General features: G+C 42.6%; 2 protein-coding genes across 6 annotated transcripts in view; both read right to left on the minus strand.

Moving 5' to 3' along the window:
- Positions 1 to 225: 225 nt before the first annotated feature.
- On the minus strand, positions 226 to 3,095 carry gdf6b (growth differentiation factor 6b). The gene is made up of 2 exons (XM_027019575.3): positions 2,111 to 3,095; positions 226 to 1,766 (listed from the first exon to the last, which is right to left on the minus strand). Exons 1-2 carry the CDS (start codon positions 2,457 to 2,459, stop codon positions 877 to 879), a joined length of 1,239 nt encoding a protein of 412 aa, XP_026875376.2. The 5' UTR covers positions 2,460 to 3,095; the 3' UTR covers positions 226 to 876.
- A 117-nt stretch (positions 3,096 to 3,212) lies between these two features.
- pkhd1l1.1 (PKHD1 like 1, tandem duplicate 1) overlaps positions 3,213 to 17,978 on the minus strand; it is a 35,812-nt gene continuing 21,046 nt past the window's right edge. For 4 of the 5 annotated variants that reach the window (XM_081716302.1, XM_081716301.1, XM_081716303.1 and 1 more), the window contains 32 exons: positions 17,785 to 17,914; positions 17,140 to 17,381; positions 16,763 to 16,899; positions 15,576 to 16,605; positions 15,015 to 15,206; positions 14,680 to 14,831; positions 14,180 to 14,339; positions 13,829 to 14,003; positions 13,571 to 13,659; positions 13,308 to 13,465; positions 12,896 to 13,025; positions 12,627 to 12,745; positions 12,140 to 12,269; positions 11,781 to 11,954; positions 11,541 to 11,644; positions 10,713 to 10,839; positions 10,277 to 10,398; positions 10,079 to 10,169; positions 9,731 to 9,879; positions 9,379 to 9,501; positions 9,182 to 9,293; positions 8,809 to 8,925; positions 8,501 to 8,666; positions 7,868 to 8,100; positions 7,505 to 7,669; positions 7,116 to 7,273; positions 6,882 to 7,017; positions 6,280 to 6,627; positions 5,552 to 5,703; positions 4,812 to 4,958; positions 4,228 to 4,381; positions 3,213 to 3,985 (listed from right to left, as the gene is read on the minus strand). In XM_081716302.1, the coding sequence (XP_081572428.1) occupies positions 3,732 to 3,985; positions 4,228 to 4,381; positions 4,812 to 4,958; positions 5,552 to 5,703; positions 6,280 to 6,627; positions 6,882 to 7,017; positions 7,116 to 7,273; positions 7,505 to 7,669; positions 7,868 to 8,100; positions 8,501 to 8,666; positions 8,809 to 8,925; positions 9,182 to 9,293; positions 9,379 to 9,501; positions 9,731 to 9,879; positions 10,079 to 10,169; positions 10,277 to 10,398; positions 10,713 to 10,839; positions 11,541 to 11,644; positions 11,781 to 11,954; positions 12,140 to 12,269; positions 12,627 to 12,745; positions 12,896 to 13,025; positions 13,308 to 13,465; positions 13,571 to 13,659; positions 13,829 to 14,003; positions 14,180 to 14,339; positions 14,680 to 14,831; positions 15,015 to 15,206; positions 15,576 to 16,605; positions 16,763 to 16,899; positions 17,140 to 17,381; positions 17,785 to 17,914 (5,876 nt within the window). In that variant the 3' untranslated portion in view covers positions 3,213 to 3,731. Of the gene's footprint in view, positions 3,986 to 4,227; positions 4,382 to 4,811; positions 4,959 to 5,551; positions 5,704 to 6,279; positions 6,628 to 6,881; positions 7,018 to 7,115; positions 7,274 to 7,504; positions 7,670 to 7,867; positions 8,101 to 8,500; positions 8,667 to 8,808; positions 8,926 to 9,134; positions 9,294 to 9,378; positions 9,502 to 9,730; positions 9,880 to 10,078; positions 10,170 to 10,276; positions 10,399 to 10,712; positions 10,840 to 11,540; positions 11,645 to 11,780; positions 11,955 to 12,139; positions 12,270 to 12,626; positions 12,746 to 12,895; positions 13,026 to 13,307; positions 13,466 to 13,570; positions 13,660 to 13,828; positions 14,004 to 14,179; positions 14,340 to 14,679; positions 14,832 to 15,014; positions 15,207 to 15,575; positions 16,606 to 16,762; positions 16,900 to 17,139; positions 17,382 to 17,784; positions 17,915 to 17,978 lie in introns of those variants that run through there. The other variant, XM_081716305.1, reaches the window with a different exon arrangement.

Genomic DNA, 17,978 nt, shown 5'->3' on the forward strand with positions numbered 1-17,978 from the left:
TTACTGGATGCTATTTGACCATTTGACTTTACAGTTTCCTCATCATTCTTCAACCTTCCAATAACCAGTAAAGATTAAATAACAGGCCCAATGCCATACAAGGTCTATCTTATGGTAGTAATTAGTACTGATATTATGGTTACTTGTCTTCTTGGACAAATCCTTGAGAGAATTTAAACACAATCTTATTATAAAGAACTGTAAGAAACAGGGCCAGATTCTGTTTTAAAAGGTATCAAGTTTTATTACATAAATAAAACTTTCACATGGTTCTCATTTGTATACAGTATTAACAGGACTGCACAAAAGTAAGTATGTGTGTTCATACACCAAGGATAAAATCACCCCAGTTCTGCCATGAGGTAAACATATGGTAATTGGACTCTAAATCAGTAAAGTTATAAAATATAAAGTTATAAATGTGTGAACGGTAGCAGTTATCGAGAGCAATAATTTAACTGAATATAAATTAGAATTTGTGCCTGTACAATCATAATATACATGTTATTTACAAACCTGCACACAAAATAGTGCCAAAGAATGCATTTAAGACATTTGGGAGTGTGAGTATTTTGTGTGGTAAAACCAAACACATGCCCATGATGTGGAATGAGGCCACAACTTCTTTCTCCTCTCTCACCTGGCAGAAACAGGAAGGTGTCATTTTTGAAAGCAGACAATAATAATTTTAGATTGAGAAGCCCTGTTTCACGAGCGAGGCCTGTTAGAGAAGTGGAACTCCTGGTGACTGTATGCAGCAAAGAGGTTCAGCTCTGACTCTTTCAACAGCTCCACTAATTCTCCACTTGCTGATCTTAAAGCTAGAATCCACCTGTGCAGTGTGCATGGGCCTTTGTTTCTAAGAGAAGGTATCGATCACCTACACCCACATGACTCCACCACCATGTCCTCGTACTGTTTGTACACCACGTTGTTGCCGGCGTCTGTATACAGGATGCTAATGGGGCTGAGCTTGGACGGAACGCAGCAGCTGGGTGGCATGTTGCCAGGGTCCATGGAGTTCATCAGCGTCTGGATGATGGCGTGGTTGGTAGGCTCCAGGTGGGACCTGAGAGGAAAGTCGCACACGCCCTCGCAGTGGTACGCCTCGTACTCTAGGGGTGCGATGACCCAGTCATCCCAGCCCAGCTCCCTGAAGTTGACATGTAGTGGCTTCTTGCTGCATCTGGACTTGGACCTTTTGCCATGCCGCTTGCCATGCCGGCCGATGGAGGCTGCGCGGCGCTTCCTCCAGGGTTTTGGGCGGGGAGCTTTCTCTGCTCCAGCCCGGTCCGGGTACAACAGTTTGATCTTCTCCCTCCTCTCGTGGAAAAGGCCCTGCCTCTTCTTCGACCTGGTGAACACCACCAGGATGGCTTTCTTTCGATGCGGCCGACCGTGTCTGTGAAATCCGAGATGCTGCAGGTCTGTTTGCCTCTCAGGGTTGTCGAGGGCAGCCCTAAGCTCCAGACAGAAGTGCTTCCCTTGGGCGTGCAGGCGATGCTCAGTAAAAATGTCCCACACATCTAGAACCTCCCATCTTTGTTTGTGAGAGTCTTCCAAGTCTAGGGTTTTGGAGTTCAGAAGTGTGTGGGACTGGCAGGAATAGAGCTGAATCTCCACTGGACCTGGTTCGGATGCTATGAAGCTTTTGGAGACTTTTGTGTATATTCTCAGTTCAGCCCCCAGCAGTTCCACTTTATCAGAGAGAGTTGAAACATCAAACAAATATGTCTGTTTCCATAGTGGAGAATTCAAAGGGTTATCTGAAAGAGAAAGGAGATATTTAAGCACATAGAGTCTGTGGTTTCACATTACAAGGCAATTCAGACTGGTTTAAATGTGTTTTTTAAAGTCATTAAAAACACAAATACATTGTTATGGACACATAATGTAGACTAATTTTAAATAAAACAATTTTTTTTAGTCTTAATTTTGCTTGTTTGTGACTTGACTGTTGTAATCAAGCCTTCTTGATATTCAACTGATATCTAGATCATGATAATATGATAAGAAATCAAAACCACTAGTTCTAAAACTTAGAGGAATAGGTAAACGTGAAAATAAAATAATTTAGTTACATATTTAGTCAATACTCAAACTGACTTACCTTGCCCATTATCCACAAAACTCGTAATGGTGTTCGCAGCTTTGGAGGCACGGAAAAAACTGGCATTCAGTCCCAGCTTCTCTGCAGCAGAAAATGTCTTATAAATAGAAAGCATGTAGTCATGTGGTTCAACTGAGTTTTTTAGCGCCCGTTGCAAATGTTTTCTTCTGGATAACGCTGGTACTGAAAGCGCGTCTTTAGCGTAGCTCGGCGGTACTTGGCCGTCAGTGACAACCTTGGCGTCTGCTGTGCATTTTGGGGAGATGTAAAAGTGAATAGTCATTGTGTGAAGACACAGGTATTGCAAGAGAAAAGTAAAAAAGAATCCTGATGGTCGGCGGGCGTGCATAATGAGAACGTAGGCTACATGAATAATAGTCAAAAAATCTATAGGAGCCAGTTATTACACTTGAGGGTGACGGGCGCGCCTAGGAGCCTGCGCAACTTACACGAGCACGCACTTGTGTGGACCTCTCTCCCTAGAACGCCCTCCCTTAAATAAACGCGCAGCATTGTTAACGGTTCGCGCGCGCTCATTTTACAGGGACAATAAAACTGGACATTACGACATTCGCAGAATTTGCATTTTGCTCCGCAATTTTACAAACTGGCACAACTTCCTTAGTTCCTTTCAGAAAACATTTTCCTAACGCGCTGAATATTTTCCAAACCTGATGTAGGATGAAACGGTTGTAGGATGGAAAGGTCTCCAATACAGTATCCACCAGACACACATTTATCATCACAAACAATAGTCTAAAATAAAATAAAATTTCGAACTATGTTAAATTACTTAGAGATTTCCTCATGCGATCGTAATTCATGCGAAACCTCTGGCTGTGATGGATGAAGCCGATTCTAGAATATAACTACGGGCTCTTACTACCTCTAGCGGTCCACACAACAATCACAATAATGCACCAGCACGTACATTTACTAGGCTATATTCAAAGGACATAGTTCAGGTACAAGAAATGTCCATGTTTGAGATAAGCAATTTTATTGATTGTTTTCAAAGCATATGAATTTCAGAATATATATATATATATATATATATATATATATATATATATATATATATATATATATATATATATATATATATATATAGTGAGAGGGAGAGAGAGCGAGAGAGAGAGAGAGAGAGAGAGAGAGAGAGAGCAAGTAGTCATCATGCTTGTAGTATAATTTTTAAGAGTTGTTTAACAATTAATAAAGAGAAAAAGAATGAATACTGAAAGGCACTTTGATTTGATTAGATTACAAGAAATATATAAAGTCACTTTTGCTTTCATTAGAGAATGCCACAACTAGCACTTACGGGAGCAATAAACCATTTTTACCAACAAAATTTTCGTTTTTTTTACATTTATTTTCTATGAAGTGCAGCTCACATGGGATGAAGAATCAAATTGCTTTGTATTCCTCGCATGAACCAGTTTTTGGTCTCCCACATGGAGGTGGCTATGTTGAAAATATAGTTAGTACAGAATCTCTGAAACATCCAGACCACTAGGTGTCAGTATATTGGCTGTTTTATAACGTGAAGAAAAATCATTGGAAAAATGACTTTTTGCTACTTTACAGAACACAAGTCTGGTTATTTACTCCCAATGCTCGCCTATGCTGCGCAATACAACAGAAGCAGGGCACTCAGCAGTGTGAGTACATTCACAGTCCCTGTTACTATGGCACTGGAGCTCTGGGTGGTGCTCGCCACTGATGATGTGGTGTTAGTCAGAGTTGTGATAGAAGAAGCAGTACTATTATTGGTCTGAATTGTGTCACTGGCGTTCCTCGGCACAGTCTGGTAGGACAAGGCCCTGGATTGAACCTGCCATGTGTTCAGAGTGAAAGCTAATGTCAGGTTCTCTCCTGTGGATAAAGCAAAACAAACAAACAAACAAACCCAAAGTTGAAAGTGAGGTTAGGAGGCACAGAAGGGACACACATACATACATACATATATATATATATATATATATATATATATATATATATATATATATATATATATATATATATATAACCTTATAAACAAGAGGACATTTCAAAGTCAAAAGATATTCTAGGATGATTCTGAAAATCTGCAATCTGCAGAATTTACGCTCACCCACCAGAAGTGGAGATGGCCAGGTCAGTATAATTGCCCCAGCAGCCACTGAAGGGGATGGAGGTGTTTCCGGATAGACCGCTCACTTGGTTTCCCTGAGCATCTTGTAGCGTGGCTAAAATTGTTAGTGACGTCACTCCCACTGACACACAGTTACCCTGGTGACAAAGGGCAGAGAGCACCAATAGAAGATGGCTAATGCAGTATATAGACTTGCAACATGAATGCTACATAACTGTGGCTCTTAACTTTAATATCGCCTGGCCCCCTAAAACACACCCTGCTGTAATACACCTAATTAAACTTGATAATTAAAACAAATGTATTCATTTTGAGATGATATTAAAAACTACTACACGATCAATGCAACACGATAATATGACATTCACTAAACATGTTTGCATTGTCCAGTATGCAGAGAAGTGGCAGCATATTTACTATATATATAAAACATACCAACTTGAACCTTTTGTAGTTAAGTAAAATGCCCTGGTACATCTGCCACACACAGCATGTCGAGTGGATAAACCCTGAATTGAAGAAATGCAGTGGTTGCTTCGTGGTACTGGATGCTGGCGTGATTCTCACCTGCTGGTCCACAGCCATGATGCAGGGCTGCTGGATCAGGAGTCCAGGCTGTAGGCCTGCCAGTGGATCCACCACCACTCTCAGGGCAGACACGCTACTCAGGGTGCTCACTGCTGGACTCTCCCGCGTAACCTGCTGGCCGGCCACCTGACCCACAGGCAGAGATGGCATCTTTCATACTTGTGTGTTATGACAATCTTCTGTTTGAGCTAAACCACAAGCTCAGGTTTACCTGGACAAGATGTGCTGGGAGTTGGGCAAGTTTGAATGTAAACCTTTTACTATATATTATATAAATTACAGTGTAGTACACAGGGTTTCCAAAGAAACAAGATGCTTATGCTTTTATATATATACATATATAAAATTCTGAGATTCATCTGAATGCACTTTTTTCTCACTAGATCCAGTATGGAATACACAGGATGTAGTGTTTCAGTTCATTTGGATACTCTAGTTGCTTTGACGAAAACTGTGTTCTGGGCTCATCACTACATACTTCAAAAAGCACAGCAGTGCCAGGCAAGCCAAACAAACCAGGATCCATACCTATATTGAGTCTTCACCTAGAGCTGGAAAGATTTCCAATGGTATTTCAGCATTGGTGCTGTGATTTAATTTCAGCCTGTCTTGTCTGTGTAATTTGTCTGTTGAAACCCTCTGATTCTAAAACCCACTTCTGATACAAGAGAAGATTGTCACTAATAACAGGACAACTAATGGGTTTATTCCAATCTTACTTGGCTCCAAGATGGGTCACTGGGAGGAGGCATTGGGAGACTGAGTTCCACTGTTGACACATTGAAACCAATGGCCTGACTCAGGTTTCCAAAGACGGCGGCCTGACCTATGGTGTCAGCTGTGCTTTTCAGCAAAGCATACTGCTGCACATCTGCAGGTTGGATGGGGTAGTAAGCAGAGCCATGTCAGTATCAAGCATGTACAGAGAAAACAGGGACCTCAGATCATGGCAAATGATGGTCAAGTATTGCCCTGTAACTCTGCTTTGGGGTACTTCAACACATATGTTGCATGTAAATTGTAACAAGGAAGTATTCAGAGTCAAGGTCAAATATTTATGTATAAAGCTCCTTTTTTTTTTTACATTTTTTTTTTTTACAGTGGTCATTGTCACAAAGCAGGTTTACAAATGTTCAAATTCAATCCTCTTGGACTTGGTACTGTATTTACCATATTTATCTGTTACATTATATTAATACCCAAAGAGGAATTAGCAATAAAATAAATGATGGCCTTTTTGACTAACACACATATGCAAAGAAAGAAAATATTCTCCCTATACTTACATTTGGCAGATGCTTTTATCCAGAGATTATTTACATATGAATCAGTATGACAGTATGGGTTCTCACCCATGACTTTGGTGTTGCTAGCACCTTGCTCCAGGAGCATATATTCCATTGTGTGTTTGTGCATGTATGCATGAAGGTCCTGGGTGACTGCTTACCGCCAGTGCTGTTAGTGGACAACTGGTTGACAGGTGGCTGACTGATCTGCACCTGCACCATCAGTGCCGTGGCACGCTTTTGCCTGTTCACCGTGCTGCCCTCCCGCACAATGTTGGTGATGCGTATCATGTTACTTGGGATGTTCAGGAACAGAGCCAAGTTGCGCACCAGCTTGTCCCCATAGAACTCCGCCTCCGTCATGGCTGGGATGTTGAAGGCGATGATCAGGAGGGGCGATGTACGTATCTGCACGGGTTTGGAGCCCCGGACCAGGATGTGAAGTATTTTGTAATCGGGGTCAAAGTAGTTGGAGCCATGGGGGGAGTCATAACCAGGCATGTATTGATCTGCAGGATGGAAAGTGGCACAGAGAAAACAATGAAACCAGAAGTGAATAATGAATGGCAGCATTTGTACATTTGTTTTCCTATTGAGGTGTAAGTACAAATTGCATATAATGATCCAATACACTAATGTGACTAACAATGAGGCTATCGGCCATGATGTCATTCTACATAATGCTAATGCCACTGTCATTCGATGTCAGCAGTGAGTCGGTGCAAATATACACTAATTAACAACAATTATGCAAATACTATACCTATGTAGGTTGGCTGAAGCAAGAGGTAATTTGTGTTGTCGCTATTCCACTTTGCATTGTTTGGAGCAACCAGATGATCACTTGCATAAACATCCAAGCGTTGAGGATTCGAATAAAACACAGCTACCCGAACAGCCTGTCAGAAGACCACAAGAGACAAATCACTGAAGAGCTGGTGGCTCCAGCTGCAAGGCAGGAGGTCATGCTGAGTATGCTGGTAGTGAGCTTTTGTACCTCACTGGGTGCAGCATTCAGCATCATCAACCTCAGTTTCTGTGGGGATATACTACTGAAGTAGATGTCAAAGGAATGGTTTGTGGCTACAATGCTGTGGAAGAGAGAGACTCTCTTTTGGCATGTGTAGCCAAAGCACCAGCCATGGTCCTGTGGGCCTGTGTAGACAGACAGGATGGTACACACTGACACCATGTCAACCGAACCCAGGCTTCGACTGTCAAAATGCGCCATTCATGACAACTATTCTCCAAATGATTCTGGACAATATGCACACTTAAACTAGATATAGCCTAAACTAAAAATGGCAAAGAATCTGTAACACTGGAGCCCCACATGTGGCAAATTGAAGTAGATCATCCAGGGTCTGATGGGTATTTGGGGCATACCATTAAGCAAGTCCAAATAGCCATCTCCCAGCACAGCGACCGGAGACAGGCGTCTGGTTTCAGTGTCCACATCCAGGCTCTCTATGACCAGCATCAGGTAGTCCAGACCAAAGCACTTGTAGGCCTGCCAGGTGCTAATATATGTGCAGTTGTTCCGGATTATGCCTGCATGCCAGAGTGCAGTGTGTGCATGTGAAAAGCAGATTTCCTTAATGGACTCTCTTGCATATTGATTAATTAATTGATCTCAATCTCTCTATGCTCAAAACACCCGGTTGTAAAGTATACAATTGATCTTAGTATTTTTGTTGTTATTTATTATATCTTCCATCCTTTGGATCACTATGAAGTCCGAATACGTACCTTTATTTGGTGCTATTTTCATAACAGGAATGCGGCTGCCATTGAGGTAGGTGAGCATGACCTTGGGGATGCGGTAGTCTCCCAGGCCATGCCGGGGATCACCATTCCACTCATACTCGGACTTTGGAATCACGGCACCCACAGCCCCAAGGAAACTACCATCTAGGTCCTTAAGCAAGGCTTTCTTCTTAGCATCACAGTCCATATCCACACAGTCAGAGGGGTTCACCTTGCTGTATTGGGAATAGAATCATAGGTTAAAAGTTTTCAGGATCATAGTTTTTGGGAACGTAAACATGAGCAGCACAGCAGAAAGTAACCTGAGAAATGGCTGTTGCTCTGTTAGTGGTTCAAACAGAAGTGGTTACTGAAAACCTACTGAAAACCTATTTGGTAACCTGGTATATCACTCTTAGAAATGAAGGGCTATCTAGAACCCTCTACCTTTAACCTGAAGGCTTTTTGGGTTGTTGCTTTAACTTTAATGCTTTAAGGCTTTTTATCCAAAGATGAAGGGTTCTAGAAAATGCATTTTTTTCTAAGAGCCTGAAGATCACTGATTTCTTATTATTGATTTCTGAAGATCATTGGTTATAAAAAATGAACTCCAAGCACTGCAGCAGCAAAGGTCACCTCAGGTCTGGATGGTGAATGAACACCAGAGCTTCGTCTGTGCTGTTGCTTTTTGTGATCCGCCTAACGCTGATAGGATGCTCCAGGTCTTCGTTGTTTGGATCAGTCATAAACATATAATTGGTTTGGCTTGAACATACATTCATAAACCCAACAAAAGTGGTATCTGGAAGATACAAATGACAAAAAAAATTTCAAACTCTGCATTTTAGCAGATAAGCCCTTTCTTTGGCTTGGCAGTCCACCATTATCTTCGGTGGCTGTGGATTAAATCAACATGGAATGTTGAATTGCATACAAGACCTTACCAGTGACAGTTAGTAGTCCACTGATGGCGGGGTAGCTCATGAGTCCATCATGGGAGTGTACTGGAGCACCATTCTGAGATGACTCGAATGTTGGCCAGGAGATTCCAGTCCTGCCACCTACCACAGACATTATAGCAGGAAGCCATACCAAGACAATTAATCTTGCAAAGTAGCTAAATGCAGGTATTATACAAGAATGTTTTAGATCACATAATGCATCTAGCTGTGCATATAAGGTGTTTAATGTAAGGTTGGGCTGTGAGCACATTGTATCTATTGCGTTCTACAAGTAGGTCAAACAGCACGAGTAAAATTTATGAGTAAACCTTATCATTTTGCGGCCGTCTTTGTGATTGGAAGTTGGAAGCTATACCATTTAGAGGCCGGGGAGCCCTACTGCTTGCAGTAAGAGCAATGTTGATGGTATCTAAAGGCTGACGGTCACTGCAGTTGAAGTTGGGGCTGCTGCCAACAATTAAGGCATTCTTTGGAAAAAAAGATGTTATGAGATTCTGTTCTTTTCAAGATCCATGTGACACCATATGAAACATATAGTGTTTAGTTCATTACCTGGACTGTCACAGTTTTGTTTGAATATTCATGGGTGACTGCGGAAGGTCCGTAGATTAATGGCATGATACCCATGCCATTGTCAACAAGAGTGACATTAGAGATGAGCACACTCATGGACACCTGGTTAAAATAGAAATGATCTTTACTGAAAGCTCATAACACTCTGCCACTAAGATGACAGGAATACAAACCAGAACTATTGCACAAATGTGGAAATTGCATGAAAGACATTTACAAGTTCAATATTTTCTATATTTATGAATTCAGTCATGTTAACAAAGTTAACAAAGAACCCTTATAGAAAGGTATCATAGAAGAGGTGGGCGATAAGCAGGCAGTGTCGTGATACCTGGAAGTAAATGCCAAAATCAAAACTTCTCCAAACTGTGAAGTCTTGGATTTGAACACAGCCAGGGAGCCCATCGTTGTTCATGTAGATTCCGAACAGACCTCCGTGGGCCTCATTTTCCTGCCACTGAGCCACTGGACTAAAGGTTCCTATTTACAGACCATGCCGAAAGATTAGTATTTTTATGTCAAATGCCTAGGAAATAAGGGGTTCCTCAATAATGAAATATTTTGGAGCAATGTGAACAGACTCATGTTTCAAAGAGTACAACATAATAATCTGGATTCAGCATGATTAGAGTTAACATAGCATAACTAATAGAGTTAGCAGGCTGTATCCTCACATTACCTGGGCAGGGTTCTCCATCAATGCTGAATCCCACTCTCTCATAACCAGCAACTGTGTTCCCCTGAAGAACTACATTAGTTCCTGTATTTGCCTTGAACAACAAAGGAGATAAAGAGCTAGAAAACATCCACCTCCTTTTAAAGTAGGCTGTATCAGCAGATTCTCTTGTAACATTCAGGGAATCGCTCCTCCACACACCTCAATAGCTGCATTCCAGTTGAAGTTGAAGGTGTCCTGTCTTCCGTTGTATGAGCCGGGCCAGAGTGTCATGGTGACCAAATTCCTCCGGACTGTGATGTTATTTCCCCATACTCTGATTCCTACGAATAAAGAGAACTTTCCATAACATTGCTTTACAGACAATAGAGAGGCTGAATTTGGCTACCGTCCAGAGGCAAAATCTCTAACATACAAGAACTACATGCCTCAGTTGAAATTCTAAGAAAATGCCATTGCTATTATGAGTTAAAATTATAACTTGACCCCTCCAACATTCCAAGACTCTTGCTTTTTAATAAATTGTAAATTGATGTTATCAAACTAACCTGTAGCACTGAGCCTAATCTTTGAGATGTGATTTGAAGAAAATGTTGGCCTTTATATAGAGGTCAGATGAGGTAACTGAGGAAAATACCTTCTCCTACGGTATGGTGGATGATGTTGTCATCGACATTTAGGCCATGCGTTCCAAAGATGCCAACAGCTGGTGCAAAGCCATGGTGGAACGCACATCCCTTTAGATATGACTCATTCTGATTCACCTGTACAGACATTGGCCTCATTTAACCCAACAAATGCCACCTCACTAACCTCTCATTACTATACACAGTAATAACTGGGTAAGTTAGCATATTCAAGCTGGAAACTTAGATGTTGCTTGCTTCAGGTCTCATGGACGACAAGCATTGAGACTGAATTAACTCCCACTTGCTGTCCGGACAGCAGAGTCCCTTGCAGTCTTCAAACGCAGACTGAAGACCCATCTGTTTGCAGAATATTTAAAAGACTACTGACCCTGCTCCCATACTGACTGACTAAATTAATACTTTTTGTAGGGTATTGTTTATTATTATGTTGTTTAACAAACTCTAGCATGTATTGTTTATTGCGCTTATCATTGTTTAAAATAGACTTTATGTATTTTGTACTTCTAGGTATCAGCATTGATCCCTGAATTCTACAGTATTCTAGTTCACTGGTATGTTGGACTCTGACCTACTCTACTGTACTAGGATATATTCTATGAGTAAATGACAAAGCACTTTTGTAAGTTGCTCTGGATAAGAGCGTCTGATAAATGCCGTAAATGTAAATGTTAACATCTGACCACATGTATCCTACCCTGGGAATTGAACCTATGACCTTGGTGCTAGCACCATGCTCTGTCTATTCTAGCAGTGATCGACAGAGTAACCCAAAAGGACCAGGCAGAGAGGGATGTTTTTGTGTGTGGTTGTCTCACCACTCCCAGGTTGAGGAAAGCCAAAGAATAGCGAGGATCAGTGTAGTCTGTCCATCCTTCCTGGCCGGTGAGATAAAACTCTACATCTCTTATCTGGGCCTTCCCTTTAAAAAGCATCAAACGAAAACATTTTCTTCCAACTGGTATTAACACTTAAAAATACCTTTCCTTGAGGATCATGAGGATTACAATGTCAGTGAAAAGGCAGAGAACTCAGCTCTTTATGATGGGGCTATGCACCTCTGTAGTTGACTCCTCCCATGGAAAAGGCCCCAACCAGCACCCTGGCTCCAAATGACTCCTCATACAAGCCTGGGTAGTTTTGCCCGATGATCTTAATGTTCCTGCTTAGCAGACCCACGTCACTCGCCAGCCTGTAGCTCTGTGAGGTACCAGGCACTGCATAGTTCTCCGCTACAAAACCAGACAAATCAATGGTTAGTGGCCAATTTATATAAATATATAAATATAAATATCTTTGCATTATTCTAGACTAATCATTTCTCTGCTTGGTCCCTTTCAACACCTTCAGCGGAAAGTGTGTGATCTGAACAGTAAAGCATCCATGAATACTGTTGTACTGATATGTGTGGACTCACCGATGTGTGTGTAATCGAGAGGATGATCCAGGGTGAGAGTCAGGCCATCATCCGATACAACCGCGATGGTATGAGTTTCTGTCTGCCATGGGTCGTAACTGGTGGTGGACAGCACGATGTCATCCCCTGCCTGGTTAAAGCAAAGTGAGCTTTTAATAGTGTGTTCAGTATAAGCATGCTGTGTTGTCACGGTTAGGGGTCAACCTGCTATGACAATGCATAAGGTATGGAATATTCAGAACATTCCAGCAAAGCTGTAACAGCCATATTGTACAAATATCACTATAGGACTCAGTGGACGTGCATGGCCTTAAGAGTTTTAAGATCTTACAGTGTGAGGGAACATGCAGTCAGGATTAGATGCATTTTTTTCTAGTACTTTTTTATTTTACAATGCATCAGTTGGTCATCAGTTGGTCATTGGTCATTCTTCAAACCTGCCAAAGTTCTTGAAGCAAACTAAGTCCATGAAGAGAAGTCTATTCACCTGCCAGTCCACAGCCTCCATCAGTGAGAGAGAGCTGGAACCAGCCTGTGCAGCGTTGGCCAGTTTAGTGTGATACACATTGTGTGGCATCCCGTACAAGTCAAGGCTACCAAAGACACCTGAAAGGCAGCACCTTTTCCATCAGACGAATGGCACAGATCACAGATAAGAAGGAAAAGGTGGCTGATAATGGAGCCTTCAAATTGTAAGGAAGCAAACCAAAAACGTGGCTCTATATCTGCATTATATCATATCAATCACTTTCATACCCAGCACTTTAGATCCTTGGTTTGGTCCGGAGGGCAGAGGCCATTCAGGCGTGCGGTAATCTCCTCTCAGAATGATGTGCAGCTCACCACTGAAGGGCCGGTCAGGCTGGCCTGCAAGCAGATGCCCTCCCTGTGGGAAAGGAATCATGAAACCTGCTGTCAGATACAACACTTCTGAAGCCTGGTTTTCTTCTGCCTCTTGGCTCTTTTCCTTGTTCTCAGACAGTTCTTATTTGCAGTTTTGAAATCTTGGAGATGACTGCTTCATAAGAAACTGCAGTGTAAATGTTAGGTGTTACATGTAGTAGGATGTGAGTAAAGACCTGAAGGTTTTACGGTGTAATGGTTTTTGGTTAATTGTGGTTAAAGGCACAAGCTGGACAGTTCTGGTGATCGTTACGAGGTGACTGACCTGGATGGAGATGTATGTGGCATTCACGACTACAGTGACGGGGATGCCTGGGGCAGCGCGGCTGGCCGTGCTGTTTGTGGCGTCTGGAATCTCGAGGACTCCCACCACAGTGAGCTTGTTTAAGGCAGGGATGGTAGTGTCCAAAACCATCCAAACTCCTGTGGAAACCAGAAGGTAAACCCCAGAATAAAACTTAGCAGGTTATAATATCATTCAAGTGTGTAAACATTTCTCTGGTAGTATTTCAGAAAGGAGCACAGCACCTGTGGGAATGATGACATCTGCACCCTCTCGTGGCACAGTGAAATTGTTCTCTGGGGATGATCTCCAAAAAGAATCATTGGACCAAGCACTACAAACAATAAGATGCATTTCACATATTGTTCTTCCACTAAAAGGGCACTGTAGGTGCACAAGGTGTTGCTTTTGACTGCCTGTTAGTGCTCTGTATGAAGATATTCTAATAGGTGCACACTGTTTGCTTTTTTGGTCTTGCTTTCTACCGAGTGTCTGCAACGTACATGAAGTTGGCAGGTTTGCTACCGGGCAGAGGCGCGAGCGTGGTGGGAGGAGGCGGTGACGGCAGAGTACAGTTGGGGAAGAAACAGGTGTACACGCTGAACGCCACAGCTCTGTCTGCCGTCGACCTGTCCACGCTGCCCGTCTGACCGCGAGAGGGAGTCTCTCTGCCAGATACTGCAGGGTTGACATTACACAACACATCTCAGAGCGATCAGAATCCATTGGCGCAGAGAAAAATATATAGTATTTATTTTTCAGTGACAATTAACTTGGACATATGAAAAATCCTTTATTAGAGTGTAATAAGGTAGTAGTAAAAACCCCCTTATTAGAGAGAGCAGCAGTTTTACCCATGTAGTAGAGGTTGTTGGAGGATTTGTTAAAGTACCAGTCTCCATTGACATTCACACTGGCATTCAGGGGTTCGGAGGAGCCAACTCTGTTGTCTACTATATGAAACCAGTCAGGACTCTGAGTCAGGTTGTGATTCACAATGACATAATCTTCTGGCTTTTTATACAGAAAGGACAAAAATAAAACCATAGAGTTAATTAAATTAATTAAAAGTAATTAATTAAAATTACACTTAGTGCAGTGGGTCTTTGTTTTTTGAGTTTCACTTGCTATATAGTATTAATTCTATTATCACTGTTATTATTATTATTTTTATTTTCTCATTTGGGAAAAGGACAAATATTGGGCAAATACTTTAAAGTACGTACTTTCCAATAGAAATTTGAAATGCACTTCAACTGCAGTAGTTTTCCAGTAGTTCAATGCAGAAACAATTTGATATATGAAACAACTTTATATAGTAAAATGACATTTCATATTATTATGAGCACTTTACCCTGAAGCCATAGAACATTGCGTTGTATGAGATGTTTGTAATCTGGGAGGCACCGTGGAAGTACCAGTTGTAGGTTTTGTCCGACGGTAGCAGCGCCATCCAACCAAAGCTGTGTGTAATCAATTTCTCAACAAAGGGAAGGACACTTGTCCCTAGAATAATACAAAACAAAGAGTTATGCTGAGCAATGGTTTTTATTGTAAGTAGTACTGCAAAAAAAAAACAAGAAAAGGACATTTCATTAATGGAACCCCATAAAATGTTACCATAACATGCTGGAATGGCCTTAAAAAAGGACAACACGAAAAAAAACAGGTCAAGGAGACATGCTATACCATATGTGTTGGTGAGTATGACATCTTTGGCTATGAGTGAGTAAGGTGAAGGGTTGTTGAAGGCCAGACGGTGGAAGCTTATGGTGTTATCACACACTGCCCCAGGGAAGCCCGCACTCCAAGCCGGGTCGTCAGAGCAGTGAGCTGGGTCCAACAGTTTGCTCTTAGGCACAACCTTAGAGCCAGGATTGCCTGTTGAGATACCGAGTGAATTAGTGCTTGAGATACTTATGGTATATAGGGATGAATATATTACTCCAGCTGAATTCTGTGAGTATCTTCCTTCTTATGTACTGAACACATATTATACCCATAACCAAAAAATGCCTTCAATGTAAAATTTGGTGTACAATTGTAGGTCAAAACTAGACTGTGCAGTGAGATATAGAGAATTCTTTAAACAAAATGTTAATAGTATGTGGATTCTCTGTTATTTCTGAAAAAAATCCAATGTGTAATCATGTGAAATCACAGCTGACAAGTGAAATCATTTTTGATATTTCTTTTTAAAAGTCAAATTAATAAATAAGAAAAGTAATTAATAAATGAATGAATAAGTGCCTGTTAGAGTTCCATCGGTATCTATGAGTGCTATCTCATGTTCCCATCTGAAGGCTGCCTTGTTGGGTGACTGATAAAACTGGACACCACTGAATTTGGCACTCCAGCCACCGCACAGATGGGTACAGACGCCGTCTATCGAGGTGACGCCAATTGCAGCGCAAGATGGCCGGTCAAAGTTCACGAACTTGGCGCCGAGCACACTCATGCCGTCGTCCAGGGGCAGAACAATGGCGCGGGCTGTGCAGTAGTCTCTGCCCAGACCCAGCTCATCCACATGGCCCACGAAGGTGCTGTTGACCAGTGCGGCGCCGCCCTGCAGGTCCCAGCCACTCACATACTGCTGGATGATGCGCTTGGTCTCCACACCTGCCACCTCGTTGTTGACCACCAGGAACTCCTGGAATTGCACAGCACCCACGTTCACCCACTCGGCTCCCTTCTGGTTGTTCCACGACGTGAGGCGACAGAAGACGGCTGGCACGGGCGTGGCCCAGCCGCAGGCTCCACCCTGCTGGGGGTAATACTCCTGGAAGATCCACAGGCCGAACCAGCCCTGCGAGTGCACGGAGTTGTTGAAGAACTCCCCGAGTGGCACCATCTTCTGGCAGATGCTGTAATCATAAGACATCCCATCTGGGTGGCCGTGCATCCGATACCAATAGCCGAAATGGGTGCCTCCGGCAGCGGCATTGTGCCGGATGGTGTTGTTGGGGTTGGTGACCCAGTAGCCGGCTGGGGTCACGTCGTCATTCAGCAGGCTGGTGCTCTGCCTGACGAACACAGCCAGATTGTACTGCAACACGTTGCCTGTCTCGATGCCATCCTCAATGAAGAACGCCCCTCCCATGATGTTGTAGATAACATTGTGCTCCACCAGCAGGTGGTGGGTGTTGTGGATGGTGACGGCACGGTTGTATGTCTGGTGGATGGCACAACCGCGAACATATGACTTGAACTTGACATCGCCGACTAGGTGCCAGTGGATGGGGTAGCGGCCGAGGCGGAACGCCTGACCAGCGTTAAAGACCTGACCAAAGAGACAAAATAAAACTCTTTGCATACGACACTATACATACTTTACATATCAGTGTTCTTTTTGGCTATTTTACGTAGCCCCATGATCATGAAATTTCACTAGTCCTTTTGATTTGTGTTTCTAAGTACTAACAGATGCTGCTTGATACCTCGACATATTCGATTCTGCCGATGGCCAGATTTTCATTGGGCCTAGGTGCATGGAACATAATGCAGCCACCAAACTGGTCACTTCCAGTTTCTTCCCCAAATCTTCCTTGGAAACATGTCTGGGTGGCAAACTCCCCTGTGGATAGAAATCATACAAATTGGGCATCTGAATCAGAATCAGACTTTATTCACAAAATACCAGATGTACAAGGAATTTTTCTTAGTGCAAGTGTCAGACATAGTGGTAAGGAGTAGTAAGCAAACATGTTTGCAGTTGCTCGGTTCATATATCATATAAACAACTCATTCATATATTGGAGAAAGTTCATTCCTCATTACTCATTATTTATATACTGGAACTACTTGACAGAGTTACCGGTATTAAAGCCATCAGGGCAGGCACTAATCTGATCACTCCACTCTTGGTTGATGGATCCACGGATGACGATGTTCCTGGTGAGCACGCCGACTTCCGCCCTTGCCTCAAACACAGTCCCATCAGGCAGTGTGATGGACACCCCCAGGTGTTTGTAGTTCAATGGCTGAGTTAGGGTCAGGAGCCGCCCATCAGCCGACACGGTTGCAATGGTCCTCACCTCATTCTCGTTCTGACTGTGCCTGTAAAACCCACAGACACACATGTGAAATACAACAATAGCCTTATAATCCAAGTAAAATGCCAATACAATCTAAATACAGTAATATCTAGCTGTTCAACCTGCATCTAGCTGTTCAACCTATGTATTATTATAAACATGAGCAAGGAATATATTTTTTAACTTTCACGTTGCTGGAAATTAAGTTGGTTAAGAACACCCTCAAAAGGAAAAAAAACCATGAAAACAGAGGCAAGTTTGAAAGAATTAAGGAAAAGGAAAAACCTAAATTTTTATTTTCTTTACTCCTAGAGATACTGCAAATGAACTAAATAAATATAAATTCTTCAGCGTGAAAGTGGCTTCAGCGTGAAAGTGGCTTCAGCAAACGGCGTATTAATTTACACTCGATCACAGTTCCATACCTGGGTCCTGTTGAGGCGATGACAATCTCATCTCCGACTCTCCAGGTGACAGTGTCCATCAGGATCAGCGTGCTGGACCCATTGCTGGCGGTTTGGGCAAGGCGGGTCCAAGGGATTGGGATTGGGATGCCTGGAGGAACAGGTTTCAAACAGGTCCCTTAAACCAGGCTTTCCTCAGAAGCCATTCTGAGGGA

The sequence above is a fragment of the Electrophorus electricus genome, chromosome 6 (assembly GCF_041902795.1).
Source record: "Electrophorus electricus isolate QZ-2024a chromosome 6, ASM4190279v1, whole genome shotgun sequence".
NCBI classification, from domain to species: Eukaryota; Metazoa; Chordata; class Actinopteri; order Gymnotiformes; family Gymnotidae; genus Electrophorus; species Electrophorus electricus.